The 19304-nt window shown below is 54.5% G+C and overlaps 1 protein-coding gene across 9 annotated transcripts in view; it reads left to right on the forward strand.

The window, feature by feature from the left end:
* Positions 1 to 19304, forward strand: part of NTNG2 (netrin G2) — a 69069-nt gene that overhangs the window by 9220 nt on the left and 40545 nt on the right. Inside the window, exon 1 of one of the 9 annotated variants that reach the window (XM_077851169.1) lies at positions 1828 to 1981. The exons of the other annotated variants lie outside the window; for them this stretch is intronic. Coding sequence (XP_077707295.1) covers positions 1970 to 1981 — 12 coding nt within the window. The 5' untranslated portion in view covers positions 1828 to 1969. Of the gene's footprint in view, positions 1 to 1827; positions 1982 to 19304 lie in introns of those variants that run through there. 9 annotated transcript variants of the gene reach the window in all.

Below are 19304 nucleotides of genomic sequence, written 5' to 3' on the forward strand. Positions count from 1 at the left end.
GCCCAGCTGACTGGCCCACTGGCTCAGGCCTCCTCCCCCCATCCCCCCGCCACATTCCTGGCCCCCACGCCCATGGGGAGAGCATGACGTTACAGTGGCAGACGTTACAGACATACACTACTATCAACGTATGGGGGACACAGAGCTGGTGGGGTGGGAGCCCCCAGGGGATGAAGGCGCCTCTCTCCCAGCTACCCCTGCTTGTTTCAGCCCGCCACACTTCTCACCTCTGCACCTTTGCCTGGGCTGCCTCCTCCATCCGCCACATCTTCCCTTGCTTCCTTCATTTCCAAAGCTTCCCCATTTACCTGGAAAACCCCAGCTCGGTTTTCAGGATTCAAGTTGGACCTCACCTCCTCTAGGAGGCTCTCCCTGATTCCCTAACCCAGGCGTCACATCCCTGTCATGGTGCTCACCAATGTCAGCTTAGTGGTTAAGGGCTCAGGTCCTAGGGGCAGAGAGATAGGGGTTGGAACCCTATGCTGTGCAACCTTTGGCATGAGGCTTAACCTCTCTGAGCCTTATTTCCTCGCCCTGCTGTTATGACTAGGACACGCAAACATGACTGTCATGTGCACAGCGCCTGGCATACAGTTGATGCTCGTTTATGTGGTTGTTATATTCGTGGTGTGTGCTTTGGCCTTGGACTGTGAGCTCCTCGGAAGTAGGGCTGTCTCATGTTTCCATCCCCAGCACCTCCCTCTTGGCTCAGTCAGTGCTAGGTAAGCAAGTGGAGGGCCAGTGTGATCCAGGAAGACTTCTCAGAGGAGGAGGGCTTAGAACCAAGTCTTACAGGAAGAACTAGGGTTTCTTTTTTTTCTTAAAGATTTATTTATTCGGGGGGGGGTGCGGTGCAGAGACACAGGCAGAGGGAGAAGCAGGCTCCATGCAGGGAGCCCGACATGCCTCCTGCCATGGGACTCAATCCTGGGTCTCCAGGATCACACCCTAGGGCTGCAGACGGTGCTAAACCGCTGCGCCACCGGGACTGCCCAGAACTAGGATTTCAACCGGGACAAAGGAAGCACCAAAAGCTCCTGCTTGTCTCCGTTAGAGGCCCCGGTTTGTGGGATCTGTGGATGACACCAGGAGGTCTGCATAGCTCTGTCCTTAAGTAGGAAGTGACTTTGGAACCTGATCTTCACCCAACCTTTAGTTAAAACCACTCATTCTGATGAAACACCCGAGGCTGGGCCCACCTTGGGACAGGAATAGTTCTGTGCATGACATCCTGTTGCACAGCAAAGTTTCCCTTCCTGGGGAGCAGACAAGTGACAGGCCAGGGGCAGCGCTGCAGTGCGGTCTGTGCCCACATGCCTCAGATCTTTGCCCCTTACTTTCCTTAAGGGGATGGCTTTGGGTCCAGACACCCCATGGAAGGTGGGCGCAGTACCTGGAGTGCAGTGGGGAAGAGAAAGGGCCTGGAGAGGACAGCTTTCCAAAGAGTGTTGGAAGTTCTAGAACTTTCCAGCTTACACGTCCCTGCCTTCCCCAGGCTCATCTTCCTCCTCTGTCGTTGCATTCCTCTGGCCTTGGTTTTTAATATATTTTCATTTTTCTCCGGTGTTGCCTGTATTATCACCAGCTGCCTCGAATCCCACGTGCAGGGGAGAAGGGAAGGAAGGACCAGCAGGCTGCACCTGCTGTGGACAAGAACCTGGCATTTGGGAAGGGGCAAATGTGAGCTACGGTTATCCTGTCCCTCTGGGCAGTGGGACTTTGGATAAATCACCTGTGCTCCAAGGCTCAGTTTTGTCATCTGAACATTGGGATGACACCAGCCACAGGCTCGGAGGAAGGCTGACGAATGAGATGAGACAGGGCTCGGAGAGCCCTCCGCTGGGTGCCTGGCGCAGAATGAATGTTCCAAAAAAAGGGATTTTTCTTTTTCCATCCCAGAACTTAGCTGGAGAGACAAAAGGAGTGACAGTAGCATGTAGCAGACAGAAGACGATGCAGTCGACCAGGCATGGAATGGGAGGTAGAGTCCGCGTGCGCTGTGGGAGTTCAGAGATGGGGGTCTGGGTCTGGGTGAAGGGTCGGAGGGACTCGGAGGAGTGACAGCCAGCACAGAGGGAATGGCAGGTGCAAGGACAGGGGGCAGGGAGGGGTCCAGGGGACATGAGGGCGGAGCACATCGATGCCTGGGAGGGGACAAGCCATGCTGCCACCTCATCCCACTCACCCCCTGCCCTGTAAGCCTGTGGGGTGGGCTGTTTACCGGATCATCAGGCGGGTGACTAGAGAGCCCAGGGCCTCCCTAGGTCTCTTTAGTGGTGGAGCCAGGATTCAGCCTTCCTCTGTCTGGCTCCTGGCGCTGGGGGGAGGGGAGGAGGGCCAGGCTAGGCGTGTGGTGGGAGGGGACCGGTGGGCAGGCAGGGGGTGGTGGGGAGCCCGCAGGGCATGGAAGCCCTGACCCAGGGGCCGGAACAGAGCGTGGCAGCTCAAAGGAGCGGGGGCCCTCGCCACCCACCCCGGGACTGACCGGGTCCAGGCTGCAAAGCTCTGTTCCCATCACACGACCCCGGGGGCCCCGGCTCCCCGGCCTCAGGCCTGGCCAGGGTCCATCTGGCCCGCGAGCGAGGCACCAAGTGCCGAGGAAACTAGGAAGTGGCAGAAACGGTTCTGTTCGGCTTTGGTTTGCAGGTTCTGGTTTGTTTTTTGTCAGCAGCAGATTTGCTTAAATATATGAGAATGTGTTTCTAATTCCCTGAGCACACACCACCTGCTGGGGGGTGGGGCGGGTGGAGCGCAGACCAAGCAACGGACGGGAGGAGCCCGGCATCCCAGGTTCTGGCCAAGTGTCCTTGCTGCTGGGGAACCAGGCGAAGCCCCTTGGCCTGTTCCCCCCCATTGTGCCAACACGGGGTTCACCTAGATTCACCAGTGGTCCTGGAAGATGGCCAAGTAGATCCTGGCCGTTTGGGAAATCCAGTCTGGGGTTCAGCTTTGGTCACGAACAGACGAAATGGGGATCCCCGTGCTGATGGAGGGGTTCTTTTTTTTTTTTTAATTTTTAATTTTTTTAATTTTTATTTATTTATGATAGTCACACAGAGAGAGAGAGAGAGGCAGAGACACAGGCAGAGGGAGAAGCAGGCTCCATGCACCGGGAGCCCAATGTGGGATTCGATCCCGGATCTCCAGGATCGCGCCCTGGGCCAAAGGCAGGTGCCAAACCGCTGCACCACCCAGGGATCCCAATGGAGGGGTTCTGAATGCCGAGCACAGCACTAGACATTTTTTTCCCCAAGTTCAAACTCCCTTAAAAAAAAAAAGATGTATTTATTTATTCATGAGAGACACAGAGAGGCAGAGACACAGGCAGAGGGAGAAGCAGGCTCCCTGCAGGGACCCTGATGTGGGACTCAATCCCAGGACCCCAGGATCATGCCCTGAGCCGAAGGCAGACGCTCAACCACTGAGCCACCCAGGTGTCCCTCAAACTCCCTTATTACAGTATTCTCATAAACGAAAATCAAAGGAAAATAAAGATGTGAATGCTAAAAATATAATGGTGCATCACATAATTTCCCTTTGGTTTTCTAAATTATTTTTTTTATTGAGATATAATTAATGTATAACACTGTACTGGTTTTAGGTGTACAGCATAGCAACTGGGTATATGCATAGGTTGCAAAATGGTCCCCACGATAAGCTGAGTTAACATCTATCACTACCAACAGTTAGAGGTTTTTTTCTTTTCCTTCTTTCTTCTAGTGAGGCCATTTTTAAAAGAATTTTTAAAAATTTTTAAAATTGAGGTGAAATTCACACCACATGAAATTAACCATTATGATTTTTTTTATTTATTTATTTTTTTTACTGCAGTAAAACATATAGAGCATCAAGTTTGCCTTTTTAACCATTTTTAAGGACACGGTTTCATAGCATGTAGTACACTCAAGATGTGGTGCGACCACCACTTCTGTGTACTTTTCTTTTTTTAAGATTTTATTTATTTATTCATGAGAGACACACAGAGAGAGAGACAGAGACACAGGCAGAGGGAGAAGCAGGCTCCACGCAGGGAGCCCGACGACGTGGGACTCTATTCCAGGTCTCCAGGATCATGCCCTGGGCTAAAGGCATCACTAAACCGCTGAGCCACCCGGGCTGCCCCACTTCTGTGTACTTTTGAGAAAGTTTTCATTACCCCAAAAGGAAATCCCGTTTCCATTAGCTGTCACTCTCCAAGCTCCCTCCTCCCAGCCCCTGGCGACCCCTAATCAGCTTTTCTCTCTCTGTCGATCCTGGACTCTTCGTCTAAATGGAATCGTACAATACGTGACTTTTTGTGCCTGGCTTTTTTCCCTTAGTGCTATGCTTTCAAGGCTCATCATGTTGTGCCAGATGTCAGTACCTCATTCCGTTTTTAAGGCTGAATGATATTCCATTGACGGGCTAGACCACGTTTTATGCATTTGGGCGCCAGTTGATGAACATTTGGGTTGCTTTTACTCTGGCACTGTTATGAATGATGCTGCTGTGTACATTTGTGTCTAGTTTTTGTGTGGACATTGCTCTTGGGCATATCCCCAGGAGTGGACTTGCTGGGTCATTATGGTAAATCCATATTTAAGTTTTTGAGGAACCCCCAAATGGCTGTCCACAGCAGCTGTACCACTTTTCATTCCCGCCAGCAGGCCACGGGATTCCCATTTCTCCACATCCTCGTCAGCACTGGGTATTTTCCCTCTTTTGTTTTTTATCATTATGGCCAACCTGGTGGACGTGTGAAGTGGCATCTCGTGTAGTTTTGGTTTGCCTCCTTCTAGTGACTAATGACCCTGGGTGTCGTGTGCTTATTGACCATTCTTGTATCCTCATGGAGAAATGTGTCTTCATGTCTTTTGCCCATTTTTTCATTAGGTTGTCCTTTTGTTGTTCATTCGTACACGTCCTTTATGTATGCCAGGTGCCAGATCCTTATCAGATACATGATTTGCAAATATTTCCCTCTGCTCTCCGCATAGGCTTTCCACTCTCTTTGTGTCCTTTAATGCACAACATTTTTTTTTTAATTGATCTAGTTTTTCCTTTTGTTGCTTTTGCTGTGGGTGTATTGTTAAATCCAGGGACGTGACTGTTTACCCCCATGTGTTCTTCTAAGACTTTTATAGTTTTCACTCTCATGTCTAGATCTTTGATCCATTTTGAGTTAATTTGGGTAGATGGTGTAAAATAAGCATCCAGCTTCCTTCTTTTGCATGAAGAAAGCTAGTTCCCCCGGCACCATTTGTTGGACAGACTGTTCTTTCTCCAGTTAATGTCCTTGTCACCCTTACGGGCAGTCCATCGACCATTAATGTGAGGGTTGACCTCTGGGCTCAACTTTTTTTCCATGGAAACACTGAGCATCCCACGTGCAGTGTCTCCTCACATCTTCCCAAATACCTGCGGGGTGAAAACTACTTTCCCCATTTTACCGATGAAGAAGCTGAGACCCCAGTACTGGGTGGACAGTCTGGTCTTGAATCAGGTCCCAGGCATTCGATGCGATACTGTGATGAAGCCTGAGGAGGATGAGCCCAAATGCTCACACTGTCCCCCTCCCTCTCTCCCCTCCCTTCCTTCCTCCTCCCTGTCTCCTTTTTTCCTGAACTAGCTTTTAGGCCAGGATGTTAGCTTTGCTGCCCAGAGGAGGGTAACAGGGGAGGGGTGCCCAACCCGTGACTCCTCTCCGGCCTCAGAGTGTCTCCTCTCCAGCTCCCGCTGCACCCCCTGCGCCCCCCACTCGGCAGGGCACGGGAGCCTGGGTCTCACTTTGTCCTACCACGTAAATGCTGCTGCAGATTTTCCTTTGTCTCAAGCAGGGAGTGCAGTTAGGAAGGGGTCTCAGACATCAGAAGAACCTCAACAGCCATGAGCACCTTAATGTGGAACTAACGGCTCAGGGGAAGGTGGGCTCCTCAGCCCTGGCTGCTGATGTCCCCCAGTCCCCGGCCCGGGGTCCCTGAGTCCCCCACCCCCAGGCAGTCCTAGGGCTCCTGTGAATGCAGTGTGAAACCACTCGTGACCCCAGCTCGCCTCATTGCCGACGTGAGGGAAAACTGAGGCCCACCAGGATGAAATAACTTCCTTGGGCCCCTGGTGACGGACAGCAGACCCAGGAGGCTCCACTGTAGGTCCCAGGCTCAGAGTGGGCCAGGGCCCCAGGGACATGAGGCGTTCCACACCAGGTCTCCATCTAGCCACTCATGCCCTGGATTTGGCCTCCCGAGATGGCCTTTGGTGGGGCACATGGGATGCCTGCCTGAAAGCCACCTGCAGCCCATGCGGTGCCAGAGCCACCCCCTTGGGTGGAGTTGTGACGTAAGGGTAAGGCACTTGCCCTCTGGCCCCTCGGGTGAGCTCTCACACAGGCGTGCAAACCCAGGTGACGCGGCTGTGCTCAGGGCCGGCTCTCCTAGGCCCGAGGGCTCCAAGGCCCCCATCCCAGCCTCCCCCGCGAGCTGTGGTCCCCGTGCTGTGGCAGCGCCGTGAAGGTGGACAGGAAGGGGACCCGGGATGTCAAGGTGTGGCTGCGCAGGGGTCACCCCCATTAGAGAGACGTAACCCATCTCTCTCTGTGTCTCTGCATCTTGCACATCTGATCTGCCCTCCCCACCTAAACCTGGGAATGTTCTAGAGCTGCCCCGCCCCCGCCATTAAAGGGACTCTGCTCTCATCAAGGATCTGGCATCCTTGTTCCCCAGACATTTGCCCTGGGGTGCTGCGGGACCATTTGAACCCCTCAGTCCCTCATTCCACTTTCCCTCGTTCTGCCCATGCCATTTGTCCACTTGACTCCAAGTGTCGACCAGGGAAATAAAAGGAAATGAAACATGACCAGGACATTTCCCCTCGGTCGCAGCAGAGTCCATTGTTGGGCAAAGGTGAAAAGGAGGCCAGTGGGAGATGCAGCCGGCACGTAACCCTCAAGCTCCCTCCCTCTGCTCCAGCCCACGTGGATGGTGGTGTCCATTTGGGGTTCTTGGGGAGTTCCCTCCCTCGGGGAATCCAGACACAGCCAAAGGCAGGTGACAATAGAAGGAGAAGCCAGCTAGCTGTCTGTGTCCCTGTCCCCGCTCCAGAATCCTCTCCAACAGCTCTGGGGCTGGTGCTGGGCTGGAACTGGGCTCCCCACTGGACCGGCTTCCCGGGGGCTGGGTGACCTCAAGGCAAGTCTTGGGGTGGAGATTTCCTGCCTGCATGCTCATCCTCAGAAACCCCTGCATTCATTCCCTGGTTCTGTTTCTAGCCTTTGGGACACAGGCTTTTTTAAAAGATTTTATTTATTTATTCATGAGAGACACAGAGACAGAGAGGCAGAGACACAGGCAGAGGGAGAAGCAGGCTCCAGCCGGTAGCCCGATGGGGGACTCGATCCCGGGACTCCAGGATCACACCCTGGGCCAAAGGCAGGCACTCAACTGCTGAGCCACCCAGGGATCCCTATAGCCTTTGGGATTTTTAACCTTGGAGAGGGGGCCAGAGCGGGGAAGGGAGAGGGAGAGGGAGGGAAAAACCAGGAATGTGCCAGGCACCCAGGAGGACCTGGGGGGCCAAGCAAAGCTGGAGATCAACCCTCACCTCAGCAGCAAAACCTCAGAGCAGGGGCTCCTGCCTTTGGGGATTCACAGACCCTCTGAGAATCCGTGGTGCTCTTCCAGGAACAACACACACACACACACACACACACACACACACACACACACACAGACACACGCACATGTCTGCAAATACTCTTGGGCTCCCCAGACCACCCTGAGTCTCCCCAAGGATCCCTATGGTCCCTCTGGGGACCCTTATGCTCAGGAAAATGAAATCTGTCTTCTTGTCACTGACTGGTCCTATGATCTGAGGATTTTCTTGATTTAACATCTTCCTCCTCCCTCTCCTCGGAGGAGCAACAGCTTACATTTATTGAGTGTCTACTGTATACCAAGCACTTGACCTAAACAAGCTCATTGAACCCTCACAGAAGACTTACGGTAGATCCTGTGTTTGTGCCCATTTTGTATATGAGGACCCGAGGTTCAGAGAGGTTAAGGCACTTTCCAGAGTCACACAGCACTGAAATAGGCTTGGCACCTCCACCCTAGGCTGCCGGGACCCAGCACTTAGCTGCTCACCAGGCCATTTATAGCTGATGGGAGGTACTCAGAGTGTCTTAGAAAGCACCTGATAGATCCAGTTGGTTGTCATCTGTGTGCATGCGTGCAGGTGGCCCTTTGTGCCAGGTGAGTGAGTACTGTCCCCCTCTCCTCCCCCAGCAGGGCCTGACAGTCAGCCCGAGGAGGGAGGGAGGGGGCTGGGGAGGAGTGAGTGATGGTGACGGTGACCCACCCCCCTGTCCCCTGAGACATGTCGGAGTCTGCTAATCCACTTATTTGATAATTCAGTTATATCATGTCTATTTGGCAGTGTGCACGCCCCCACACACCAGCTCCGGGGAAGGCGAGATTTCTTTGCCTGGAGGAACCCGAGCTGTTTTCCTGAGGAAGGAGTGGGAAAAGAAATACCCCCCGACAATGGACAGTAATGGACCTAAAAATAGAGGGGGGAGGGAGCGCTACAGGGGGAAGGAGCTGCAGGGAGGAGGAGTGGGGCATCTGGCTCGCATGGCAGCCCGCCCCTTCCCTTCCCACCTGGGGTTCCCCCATAATCAGGTGCCTTTCAGCCTGGGGGACAGGCACTGAGATGGGAGGGATAGGAAGGAGGGGCTGGTTGGCCAGGTGCCACCCCCCCCCCCATGGAGGATTGTCCCATGCAGGGTCCTGGGGACAGTGGCCCTGACCTTGGCTGCACACTGGAGTCCCGTGGGTAGCTGAACCTGCCTGATCTCCAGGACTCACCCCTGAGGGTGTGCGGCCGTGGGTCTGGGGGGCCCCAGGCGAGGTGAACATAAGCAGTGTCTCCACATGCGGAAAGGGATTCAGGTTTGGGGCCCATCTCCTCAGCCTTGGGGTGGCCTTCTTGAGGGCTTCAGGCCCAGATGGACAGTGGGACTCGGGGTGGGAGAAGGCAGGGCCAGGGAGCTGTGCAGGGTGGGGGGCTGTGGGGTGGAACCTGCACCCCCTATCCCCACGGCCATCGCACAGTGTCTGGGGCTTTAGTGCAGCTCCCCAGGGGGTCCTGGGGCTCAGCCAAGATGCACCATTGCAACCGCTCCTCTCCTCAGACTGCATTGCATCCCCTCCAGCCTTAAGCGCCTTGTTGTCTTTTAAATTCAAAGGCCAGAGGGGGAGAGGGCTCTTTCTCAGAACCATCCTTGGACCCCAGCCACTGGCGCTCCTCCATCCTTGCTCCAGTCTCAGTAGGCTGAGGGGAACCCGTCCCCCTCATCACAGACCCTCACCCTCTGTTCCCAGCTTCTTAACCCCTCTTCCTGGAGGGAGGCTGGCCAGCCAGAGTCAGGGCCTTCTTGCAGCTGCTAAATGTCAAGACGGACGCTGGCTCTGGGCCGCCGCTTCGCCCTTCTCCCCACGCTCCCCACCAGGCCCCTGGCCTGCCAAGTGCATTAACTCCTCTCTTCCTTTGCAAAGTCTGCACATCCAGGCTGCCTTCACTTGGCCTTGCTACCTAGGGTACCTCCCTCACAGCCCGGTTAAATCTTCCTCCACCTGCCCAGACCTCGCCCACCCCTTCCTTCTTCGAGGCCTGCCTTTCTGAAATCCCACCTCCCCCAGGAAGCCTTCCTGACCATCCCAGCCAGTTCCCATCCAGGCTTGTCATCTGTGCCATTTGTGGGGACCAAGCCACAGCTTCTCTGGGGGTCACTGCAGAGGGCTCAGTGCTCTCTCATAAGGGGTCAAAGCGCCTGGGTTACTAGAAGCGTGACCTGGAGTCAGGGCCTGGCCTCTGGGAGCCTCAGGTCCTTCCTCACCTATGGGGGTGATGTTGATAGCGGGGCTCATGTCATAGAATTGGTGCCCTTGTTTGGATCCTCTGTACCAGGCCCCAAACCTGGCCAGGCATCTGAGTCACTGCGGAAGGGGTTTGGTTGGTTTGTTGGTTTCTGGAGCAGAATTCAGGCCTTGAGGAATATTTGCATGCCCTCCCCTTCCAGGAATTTTGATGAGCAGCCAGGTCTGATGGCTGCTGCCTCCCCAGGACTATTTTGCACACAGAGGACATTCAGAAATGGTGGGTGAAGAAGTGACTAAGTAGATGAATGAAAGATTGCTGCCTCAGCCCTGCCACTCCCACCCTCAGCAGAGGATTCGTGCACAGAGTGGTGCACCTGTCTAGGGTTGCTCAGGTGCGTCTGCCTGTGGAATGGACCCAGGGAGCTTCCTCTCCCCTCTGATCCCCTGCTTCTTAACTCCTCGGAGACCAGAAGGGAGAAACCCTTGATGGTCAGTCAGTCTCGGCTTGTGGCTGTTGGCAGAGGCTGTCCCCGTCCGTCTGGATGTTAAATCCACTCCTGAGGCTCTTTTCAAGTTTGGAGGACCCAGACAGGGGACCTGCCGAGGAGTGGGGAGCCACTCTGCAAACCTTGCATATACCAGGTTCCACCTCCGGGGAGCACACAGTGGGAGCACACATTAACCAGAGGAGTTGCTAAGAAAAGCTGACTGAGTGCTCATCTGGGATAGGGACAGGGGCCCTGAGGAAGGAATGGTTAAGCAGACACCGCAGGGGGCAGGGTGGGGGGGTCCAGACAGGGGCTGCCCCATCCAGAAAGCCCAGGGAGGAGGCAGCCAGAGAGGAAGCAGACACTAGGAAGCCTTTCTAACAAGGCAGGAAAATGCCTTCAATAGGATCATAAAATAATTTGTAAAGACATCTGTGGCGCGAAAATCCATTTAATCGCCCCTCAGCCGGGCAATGACTATGCCCCCCTCAGACGGGAGGCAGGGTGGCTCGCTAGGCTTCCCACCCAGCACGTATTTTGGAGCTTCTAACACCAGTCCCGCCTTCTGCTCACCAGAGGGACATTGGCCCCGTTGCCGAGCTGTCCGTGCCTCCCTTCTTCATCTTAAAAACAAAATTCAGGGTTGGATTCTAGGTCACAGGATTGTCATGAATAGACAAAATGAGGTTTCACGGGAAAAAACATAATTTCGATGTGCCAATAAAAATAGTGTGGAAGTTTGGGGAAGAAAGACAGAAACAAGGTGGGGGGGGCGGGGGGCGGCGGGCAGAGCCAGGAGCCCTTTGGGTCTGGACTTTGTCTGGAGGGGCAGCCTCTGTGGGGCAGCCCGGGAGCTGAAAGCGCCAGCGTTACTGGTGGTTTCTGAAGAGCATCTGGGTGGGGGCCGCTAGGGGCAGCAGGGCAAGGGGGAGAGGAGGGGCTTCCATCCCTCTAGTCCTGAACCCTCCCCCTTCCAGCAGGTGCTCCGCCTCCCCACCTGGGCTTCTTTAGGGACCACCGAGGCCCCATTGTTCAAGGGCTGCTCCCAGAGAGAGGGAGGGGGCCACTCGCTGCTCTGCCCTCCACCCCCACCCCAGCGTTTAAATCCTCCAGGCCAATTTTTTTTTCCTCCATGATAAAATATTCATGTCAGCAGAGCAGGCCCTCTTTGGGAAGGCTGCTTGTGTCTAGCTTAGGCTTTGCACAAGCTTTTAAAGAGCAGGACGCTTTTCCTACTCTCTAAGCATTTTCTGAGTCCTGAATCAATAATGCACTTTACTGGGCTTTTCTGGATGCAGCTTTTCCTCCTCCCTGCACCCTGCCCCCATCCTGCCAGGTCTCTCTCTCTCTCTCTCTTTCTTTCTTTCGTCCTCCCATCTTCCTTTGTTTACTTTACTTTTTAAAGAGATATTAAGTAAAAGTGTCGGGCTGTTTGGGTGGTGGGCCTTGGGGTGGGGGGAGCGGGGTGTACCAGAAGAGAGAGCAGAGAGCCTCTGGGCAGCTGCCAGGCGGGCAGTCCTTGGCTGAACAGGTCGTGTCTGTGCGCAGGAGGAGGCGAGGAGGAGCGAGGAGGAGCGAGGAGGAGCGGCTGAGCCTTCCCGCTGGCCCTGGTGGGGAAGCATTTGAGCTCCTGACGTCGTCGGGGGAGGAGGAGAGCTTCTCTCAATTCTTTTTCAAACCAATTAGAAAATGTTTACATCCAACCAGAGACAACAGGACCAAATAAAAAAGGAAGGGGGCCTGGAGCAAAGGAAATATGCAGAGTGTGAGCCAAAATATATTGCCAAACTTTCTAGGGAGCGAGCAGTCTAGTTTGGGCCTATCTGCTTCCTATGGTAATGAGTTCCCTGTCACCGGGGGTGTGCAAGTGGCAGAGGAGCCATTCCTTGTCTGAGACGGATGCCTATGCATGTCTGGTTGGTTTTGTGCTGCCAGGTGAGGGTTGGGGTGCAGGAGTTGTCCCTGGCGGGGGGCACACAAAACAGCATGGGCTCTCTTAGACTGGGTTAGAACTTCCCATCCTAAACATTCCTAGAAATCCAGCTGTGGAAAGAATCCACATATGCCCAGGGCAAAACTGACTGTATCCTTTTTTTTTTCTTTAATTTTTTTTTTTTTTTAATAGTATAGCGGTCCCCCCTTAGTGGTGGTTTCAGTTACCCACAGTCCACCGTGGCCTGGAAGCAGAGGCTCCTCCTTCCGGCCTGTCTGTGAAGGTCAACAGTAGCCTAATTCTAGGTCCCCACGCCCACGTCGCTGCCCTCACTTCATCCCATCACGCAGGCATCTTATCATCTCACGACACAGGGGTGAGTGCAACACAGGAAGGTGTGTCCAGAGGAGTCCACGTTCACGTCACTGCTGTTACAGTGTTTGATTATGATTGTTCTATTTTATTATTAGTCGTCATCGATGTTAATCTCTTACGGTGCCTAACGTAGAAATTAAGCTATATCACGGGTATGTACATATGGGACAAACAATGTATCTTGGATCTATCTGGGTTTTCAGGTATCCACTGTGGGTGCTAGAAGGTGTCCCCTGTGGATAAGGGGGGATGCTACTATAAAATTCGAAGCTCCTGGAAGGATGAACTCTGGTCTAGCCAGCCGGAGCCCTGGCAAGACCCCGCCTAGCCCCTCCCTCCCCTCAGCCCCTGCAGGAAATCAGCTCTTCTGGGCCTGCAATCCCCCACAGCAGCGTTTGGCATTTTGGCATTTGCATCCCTGCCCCTCAGGCCCTGGCTTCCCCACTGACCTTCTCCCGGACAGTCCTCCGGGGCAGCCTGACACCCTCGGGTGGGCAGGTGGTCTTGCTGGTTACGTCTGTCAGGGAAGCTAGAGGTGGGGAACGGGACCTCGGAGCTGGAGTCCCTGCTGGCTGTAGAACAGCACCTCGCCGGCTGCTCCCGCATCTGTCGGTGGTCGGTGAGCCACACAGTCCTAGCTGGGTGGTGCTGGGCAGGTGGCTTACCCTCTCTGAGCTGCAGCAGAGCAATGAGACTGAGCGAGACCAGTGAGAAGATAGATGCCCCTTGAGTAAGCACCCAAGGAACACTCTAGTGGGATCCAATTGCTGGGATGTTCAGCAAATACCACTATACGCAAACAAGTTGTTGGATGGTTCTGGAAGGAGGTAAATCACAGGCAAGGTTGAAATGAAAGGCCACCCTTTCCTCCCAGACAATTTGGGGAACTGGAGCAGTGGGGAACTGCTCTGAGCAGCTGAAGGCCTGAGGCCAGGGCAGGCTTCGGGGGTCCGAGGTGGACCCTTGGCCAGGAGATGTCCACTGTGGCTGGTTCAGAGTCAGGGTCTGTGGGTGATCTAGTCGGTGGGGAATGGCTGCCAGTGTGGCCTCTGGATGCTCACTGCTGAGATGGATGAGTCCGGGGAAGACTGCTTGACCATGCTCCTGGCCTTACCTATGAGTAGTGGCTGGGCTGGGAAGAGATCGCTCCAACAAGAAACCAAACCAAACCAAAAACACCAAAAAAACCCCCACAAAACCACAGCAAGAACAAAAACCCTATCCCAACAAGAGAAGCCTCCCTGGCTAGTTGCAGCTCCTGCTCCGAAATGCCATTCGGGTTGGTTTCCTCTGATTCACGAGCAGGGAGGCGTGACCTTGCCCAGAAACCCGAAAGGGCAGAGGAGAGAAGCCTGCAGGCCCAGGGAGGTAGAGAGGGGAGGGCATAGGGCCCGGGGTCTGGAACCACGGAGGAGAGGGCCGGGAAGGAGGGGGAGTGGCAAGAGTGGGGTGATGGTTAGAGACCCACCCGGGCAGCTAGAATTAGAATCTGTTCCCAACAGAATCTCATTTCCACTTTGTTAATAATTTATCCCCACTGCAACTTCTTTTACCAATAAATAGGAAATAACTTGTTAGGGAGAAATCCCTCGGCACCCCAGCTTTCTCCCTGGAGTAGAGGGAGGTGGGGATGTGCCCCTGGGCCCTTCCTCCCAAATGGTGTGGGGGACTGAGGCAAGTGAACTTAGGGAGGTCAGTGTCAGAGTTGCTCGATCATCTCATGAATGGGGAAACTGAGGCACAGGTAGGGCAAGGCTCCACCCAAGGTCATACATGGGGTCAAGAACAATCTCCTGAATCCCAGCTCCATGACCCTGTGGGTCAGGGGAACTTATTCTTTTTTTTTTTTTTTTCAGGGGAACTTATTCTTGACTTGGGCACGTGCTCAGGCTGAAAGAGTTTCCCCTGGAGTTCTAGAAGCATCATGAGAGGTGGAGGTGGGGCTAGCTCAGCTGCCCATTGGCTTCCCTCACTTTTGCTCCTCGCTAAGTCCTGTTCTGCAAGAGGGAGCTGGTGCTGCCTGGTGTAACCCTCGGTGCCCCGGGCCACCCCTCCCTAGGGCTCTCCGTGGCCGCCTCCCGCCTCCCACAGGCAGATGCCTCCAGCAGTGCCAAGGTTGACGGGCTGAGCAGGAGACAGTTCAGTTGGCAACTCGGCAGACAGGTTCAAAAAAATCTGTCAGCTGCTAAACTGTTCCCTGGGCCTGCCCACATGCTGGGGTGGCAGAGCGATGGGCTGTCTGCCTCCCGGTGGAACCCGCATCTCCAGGAAGCGGCCCCAGGTTTGGGGTGACAGTGTCCTTCCCTTTTGGGTGAAGGACACAGTTTCCTGACTTGTACCTGAGCCCAACTCCCTGGCTTCTTGTCCCACTTCGGCCACTTGGAAGCAGCGTGACCTTGAGATGTTGTTCAGCCTTTCCCTGTTTCTAGAGTGTTCATTGAAGGGCCCCGTCTTCCAGGACAGTGCACATGCAGGGTGTGCAACTTGCTGCGTCCTCAAACCTCAGGGCGGGTGATGACCATGATGACGTCTCTTCATCCATCTCGGGCCATGCAAGGGACTTGCTAGGAGGCACCTGCTGTAATCCTCACGAGGGCCCTGACCAGTCGGCTTCCTGGATTCCATCCAGTCCGCCAGGGTTTCCCAAGCAGCCTTGAGGAGTGCCAGGGTGGCCTCGGCTGCAGTGAGGACGGAGGCAGATGAGGCCGCTGCCTTGGTGGCGCTTCCCCTTTGGTGGAGAAGTTGACACTCGGGGAAGTGAGGAGACATGGGTGTGGCAGGGGGAGCCTGGGCGAGGGGTGCCCCCACTCATCTGGCTACAGATGGCCGAGCCCTTCCCACCATGTCCCTGCACGCTGCCGCACATTCCCCAAACTCGCCCCATGGGTGTCCAGCAACTGAAATTTCATCTCGACACAAGGCACAGGCTCCTTGGTAGGGGTCCAGAGGTCCAAACAGCCCGACTTCCCCTGGGCTCTGTTACCTCCGTCCCTGCTAACAGCCTGCTTTCCCACTCAATTATATTTTTTGCCTGAAGCTTATCTACACTGTTTACAGCCTGGCCTCTGACTCCCAACTGTACCCTTTGCACAGAAAATAACATAAGAGCAAAAGCATTTGAGAGACCAGTGAAAGGTTTGAACATTTTGGGGTACGAAATGGTTTCTCCATAGAAAAGTTCTTTTCAGGAGCCTCCTGCTTTGTGTCTCTGTAGGTCTGTTTGTTCCCACCCCGCTCTCTGGCAGTGTTGTCCCAGCTGCTTGTCCTCCCCTGGTCCTGCACCCCTGCCTTCACCCCTCCCCATCATCCCCACTGCCTAACCTTTCAGGTGACCTGCTTTTGTGTGTCTGCAGAGATAGGAGAGGCACAGAACCTTGGGGCTTGGTTCCCCCAAGATTTATTTCCTTGGCTGGATCCCACTGTGTCCAGAGGGGGTGACGTGGGGCCTGCAAGTGCTTGGTTTCTTGATCTGTGAAGAGGAAGTAATTGTAGCACTGACTGTCCCGGGGGGTTGCTGGGAGGATGCCATGCGGAGTGGGTGGGAGTGCCCAGCCCAGCCCTGGCACAGGGTTCGCCCTCGATGGATGTCATGATCGTCACGCTCTCCTGAGCCTGCAGTCCCCAAGGTAGTCGGCATCTTGTACAAAGCTCTGGTTTTAACTGTTAATGAACTGGTTGGCCTCAACCTTACTTCTTCCCACTGAAGGTTGCTGGGAGAGCCCCTGGGCTAGTGTATTTGAAGCTGCTGTTTAATAAATATTGCTGCCATTTGGAGATGTGTTCTAGGCATTTCGTACACATTATTTCACACGATGTTGAGAGAGACTACATATTCAGAGATGTAAAGCAACTTTCTCAAGGTCACACAGCCTCAAGGGATACAGCTGAGATTAAACCTAGGATGTTCAGGCCCCAAAGCCAGTTTCCTTAGCTGCTCCAGAACGGGGGTTCCTAACTGGGGAGATGGGATCCCAGTAATTTCCATTTGCATGGAAAATGCAGTATGTTGCATTTTTTTGGAGAAAGTTTCAAAGTTTTTGATCGGGGGTGTGATTTTTATTTATTCACTTTTCTGGGAAGATTCACGAAATGTCTAGAACAATAATTATTGCTTTCCATAGGATCATATGTTGGCTTCAGTATCATCCTGAAAGGTTAAAAGTGTGGCTCCCACACCCCTAACTTTCTCTCAGGTGTTAGGCCAGGTATTAGGCACTAGGTATTGTTTGGATTGTCTGTTTCATTGAATCTGATCTCACAGAGCTCGGTGGAAATGTGCAGACCAAGAAGGCGGGCAGACGCCCCCCTCCAGCCCGGCCCCTCCCTCGCACCTGCCGTCATGAGCTGTCAGACTGAGGCACAGCACTGGGTGGGGGGGGGTTGGGGTAAACTGGGCTCCCGACCCTGGGCTCCTCCTCAGGAACCCTCACTCAGGGAGAACAGAAGGAAAGCGAGCGCAAGAGCAAATGGTGTTTGGGAAGGATCGCAAGTGCAGCGTGGACAGCGCCCTGAACGGGAGCCAAACCCCGCACCCCAAAATGGTTACATGGAACTCCAAGATCTTGGGGCAGGAGGGCGGTGGAAGGAAGAAGAGAAATAGGAGTGAGAGGGAGAGAGTTGTGCTGGCGATGGCTTGAGGTTTATTTATCGTGCTCGCTGTTGATTAAGCCCGCTCAGCAGCAGGCGCGGGGCTGGTAAATACACAGGCTGATTCATTAGTTTCTGACCATCTGCTTCCTGGGCTGAGGAGCGGGGGGCCAGGGGGCCCCGCAGGTTATGGCAGCGTGGTGTCGGCAGCCGGGCTGGAGCCCCCGTCCCCTGGCAGAGCCGGCCGTGTCAGTTTTCCTGGTGACAGGCCGGCATGGCTGGGGGCTGTGTGGGGTCCCATGTCCTGCAGTGGGGACCACCAAGAGACTGGGCAGGGTGAGGGAAGGTAGGGCAAGGGGATGAAGAAGGACTGGGGAAGGTGAGGTGTGGGTGATTCACGGCAGTCAGGGGATGGCAGGAATAATATCAGCATTCAGCGTGAGATATATTAATATTAACCTAATTGTCATTATATTGATAATTATTACTATTATGGCAGTATATTATAATTATTACTATTAATTAGTTATTAATATTAATATAATGACGGTATATTACTATAATGACTGTAATAATGATAATTTAGTGAGTGGCTACTGAGGTCCAGGCCCTACGCAGAGGTTTTCCTACACTGTGCCAGATGAACATGCAACATCCCATGACGGATGACGAGGGAGCTGGGTTTAAATACTGAGTCGGGCATGAAGGGCTTCCTGGAGGAGATGCATGGGGGGAGGGCCCTGAAAACACTGAGGGGGACAGAGTCGCTGCAGGAACACAAGATCAGAGGCAAGAGGGGATGGGACAGCCAGAGAAAAGGCACAGCCTTCAGAGCTGGATTGATAGGAGCTATCCAGGTGGGCAAGGAAGCACGGTGTCGCCTGGTACCCGGGTGCTGGAAGCCAAGCTTGCGGAGGAGGATCCCAGAAAGAGCTTCTGGGGAGATCATGAAAGACTCACAATTCAGTCCTGCCCCTTGGGACCGTTCCTCCCACCCTGACCATCCCCGGCCCCCACGATCCCCGGCTCCCGGCTGAGGACTATACTCATTTGCTGGGGCCCAGGTGGCGTAAACCACAGCAATCTCTCTGCTCACCGCTCTGGAGGCTAGCAGTTTGTTGGAAGACAAGGCGGGTCTGGTTTCCTGAGGCCTCTCTCCCAGGCTCGCAGATGGCCACCCTCCTACTGCTTCTTCACATGGCTTTCCTCCACACGCACTCGCCTCTGGTGTCTCTCTGTGGATCCAAGTTTCCTCTCTGTACAGGGACACCAGTTGTGTTGCATTAGGACCTGTCCTCATGGCCTCATCTTAACTTAATCACCCATTAATGGCCCTATTTCCAACCAGTCACATTCCGAGATCCTGAGGTTTAGGGCCTCAATGTATGAATTTGGAGGGAGCTGCGATTTAGCCCCTGACAAGGTGCTGGGGCAGTGGAGGGTCCTGGGGAGTGGGAAGACAGAGATCGCTGGTTGGCAGGTGGGGATGCCGACCTAAGGGCAAACTGTGTCCTCCCACCCCCTGGTGCATCCCAAATGGCATGACCATGACCATGCCTCTGGACAGAGAGCTCTTCCCTGCTGTGTGCCGGCGGAGGGGCTGGGGCAGGGGCTGGCCCCATGGGCAGGCTTGCTCCTCCTGTGTGAGCAGCCTGGCCCTCCCGTCACCAGGCCTGGCCTCTGTAGGCCAGTGAGCCATCTCCGGGGGCCTCTCGGCCCCTTCACATTCAGGGAGATGACGGCGCAGGATCACTGAGCTGGAGCTGGAGGAAGCGCAGGGCCCACAAGCTGAACCAGACCCTCTCCCTGCTGCGTTGCATGTGAGGTTGCTAATGTTTTCCCGACAGCCTCGAGGCTTTCCAGGACAGGAACAGGTTCATTCTCAAACACCTCCCGCTATCCAGGAGGCCTGGGCCAGTCCCGCCTAGTTCTGGGCCTCCAGCAGTTTCCCCATCTGCTGAATGAGGGGTTGGATTCAGCAGTATCTCCCTTCCATCCTGAGGTTTGTGGGTCCTGAGAATCAGCGGGCCTGGGCCAGGTGGGGTGGACGGTGGCACCACAGGGGAC

This window comes from Canis aureus, chromosome 16 (assembly GCF_053574225.1).
Source record: "Canis aureus isolate CA01 chromosome 16, VMU_Caureus_v.1.0, whole genome shotgun sequence".
NCBI classification, from domain to species: domain Eukaryota; kingdom Metazoa; phylum Chordata; class Mammalia; order Carnivora; family Canidae; genus Canis; species Canis aureus.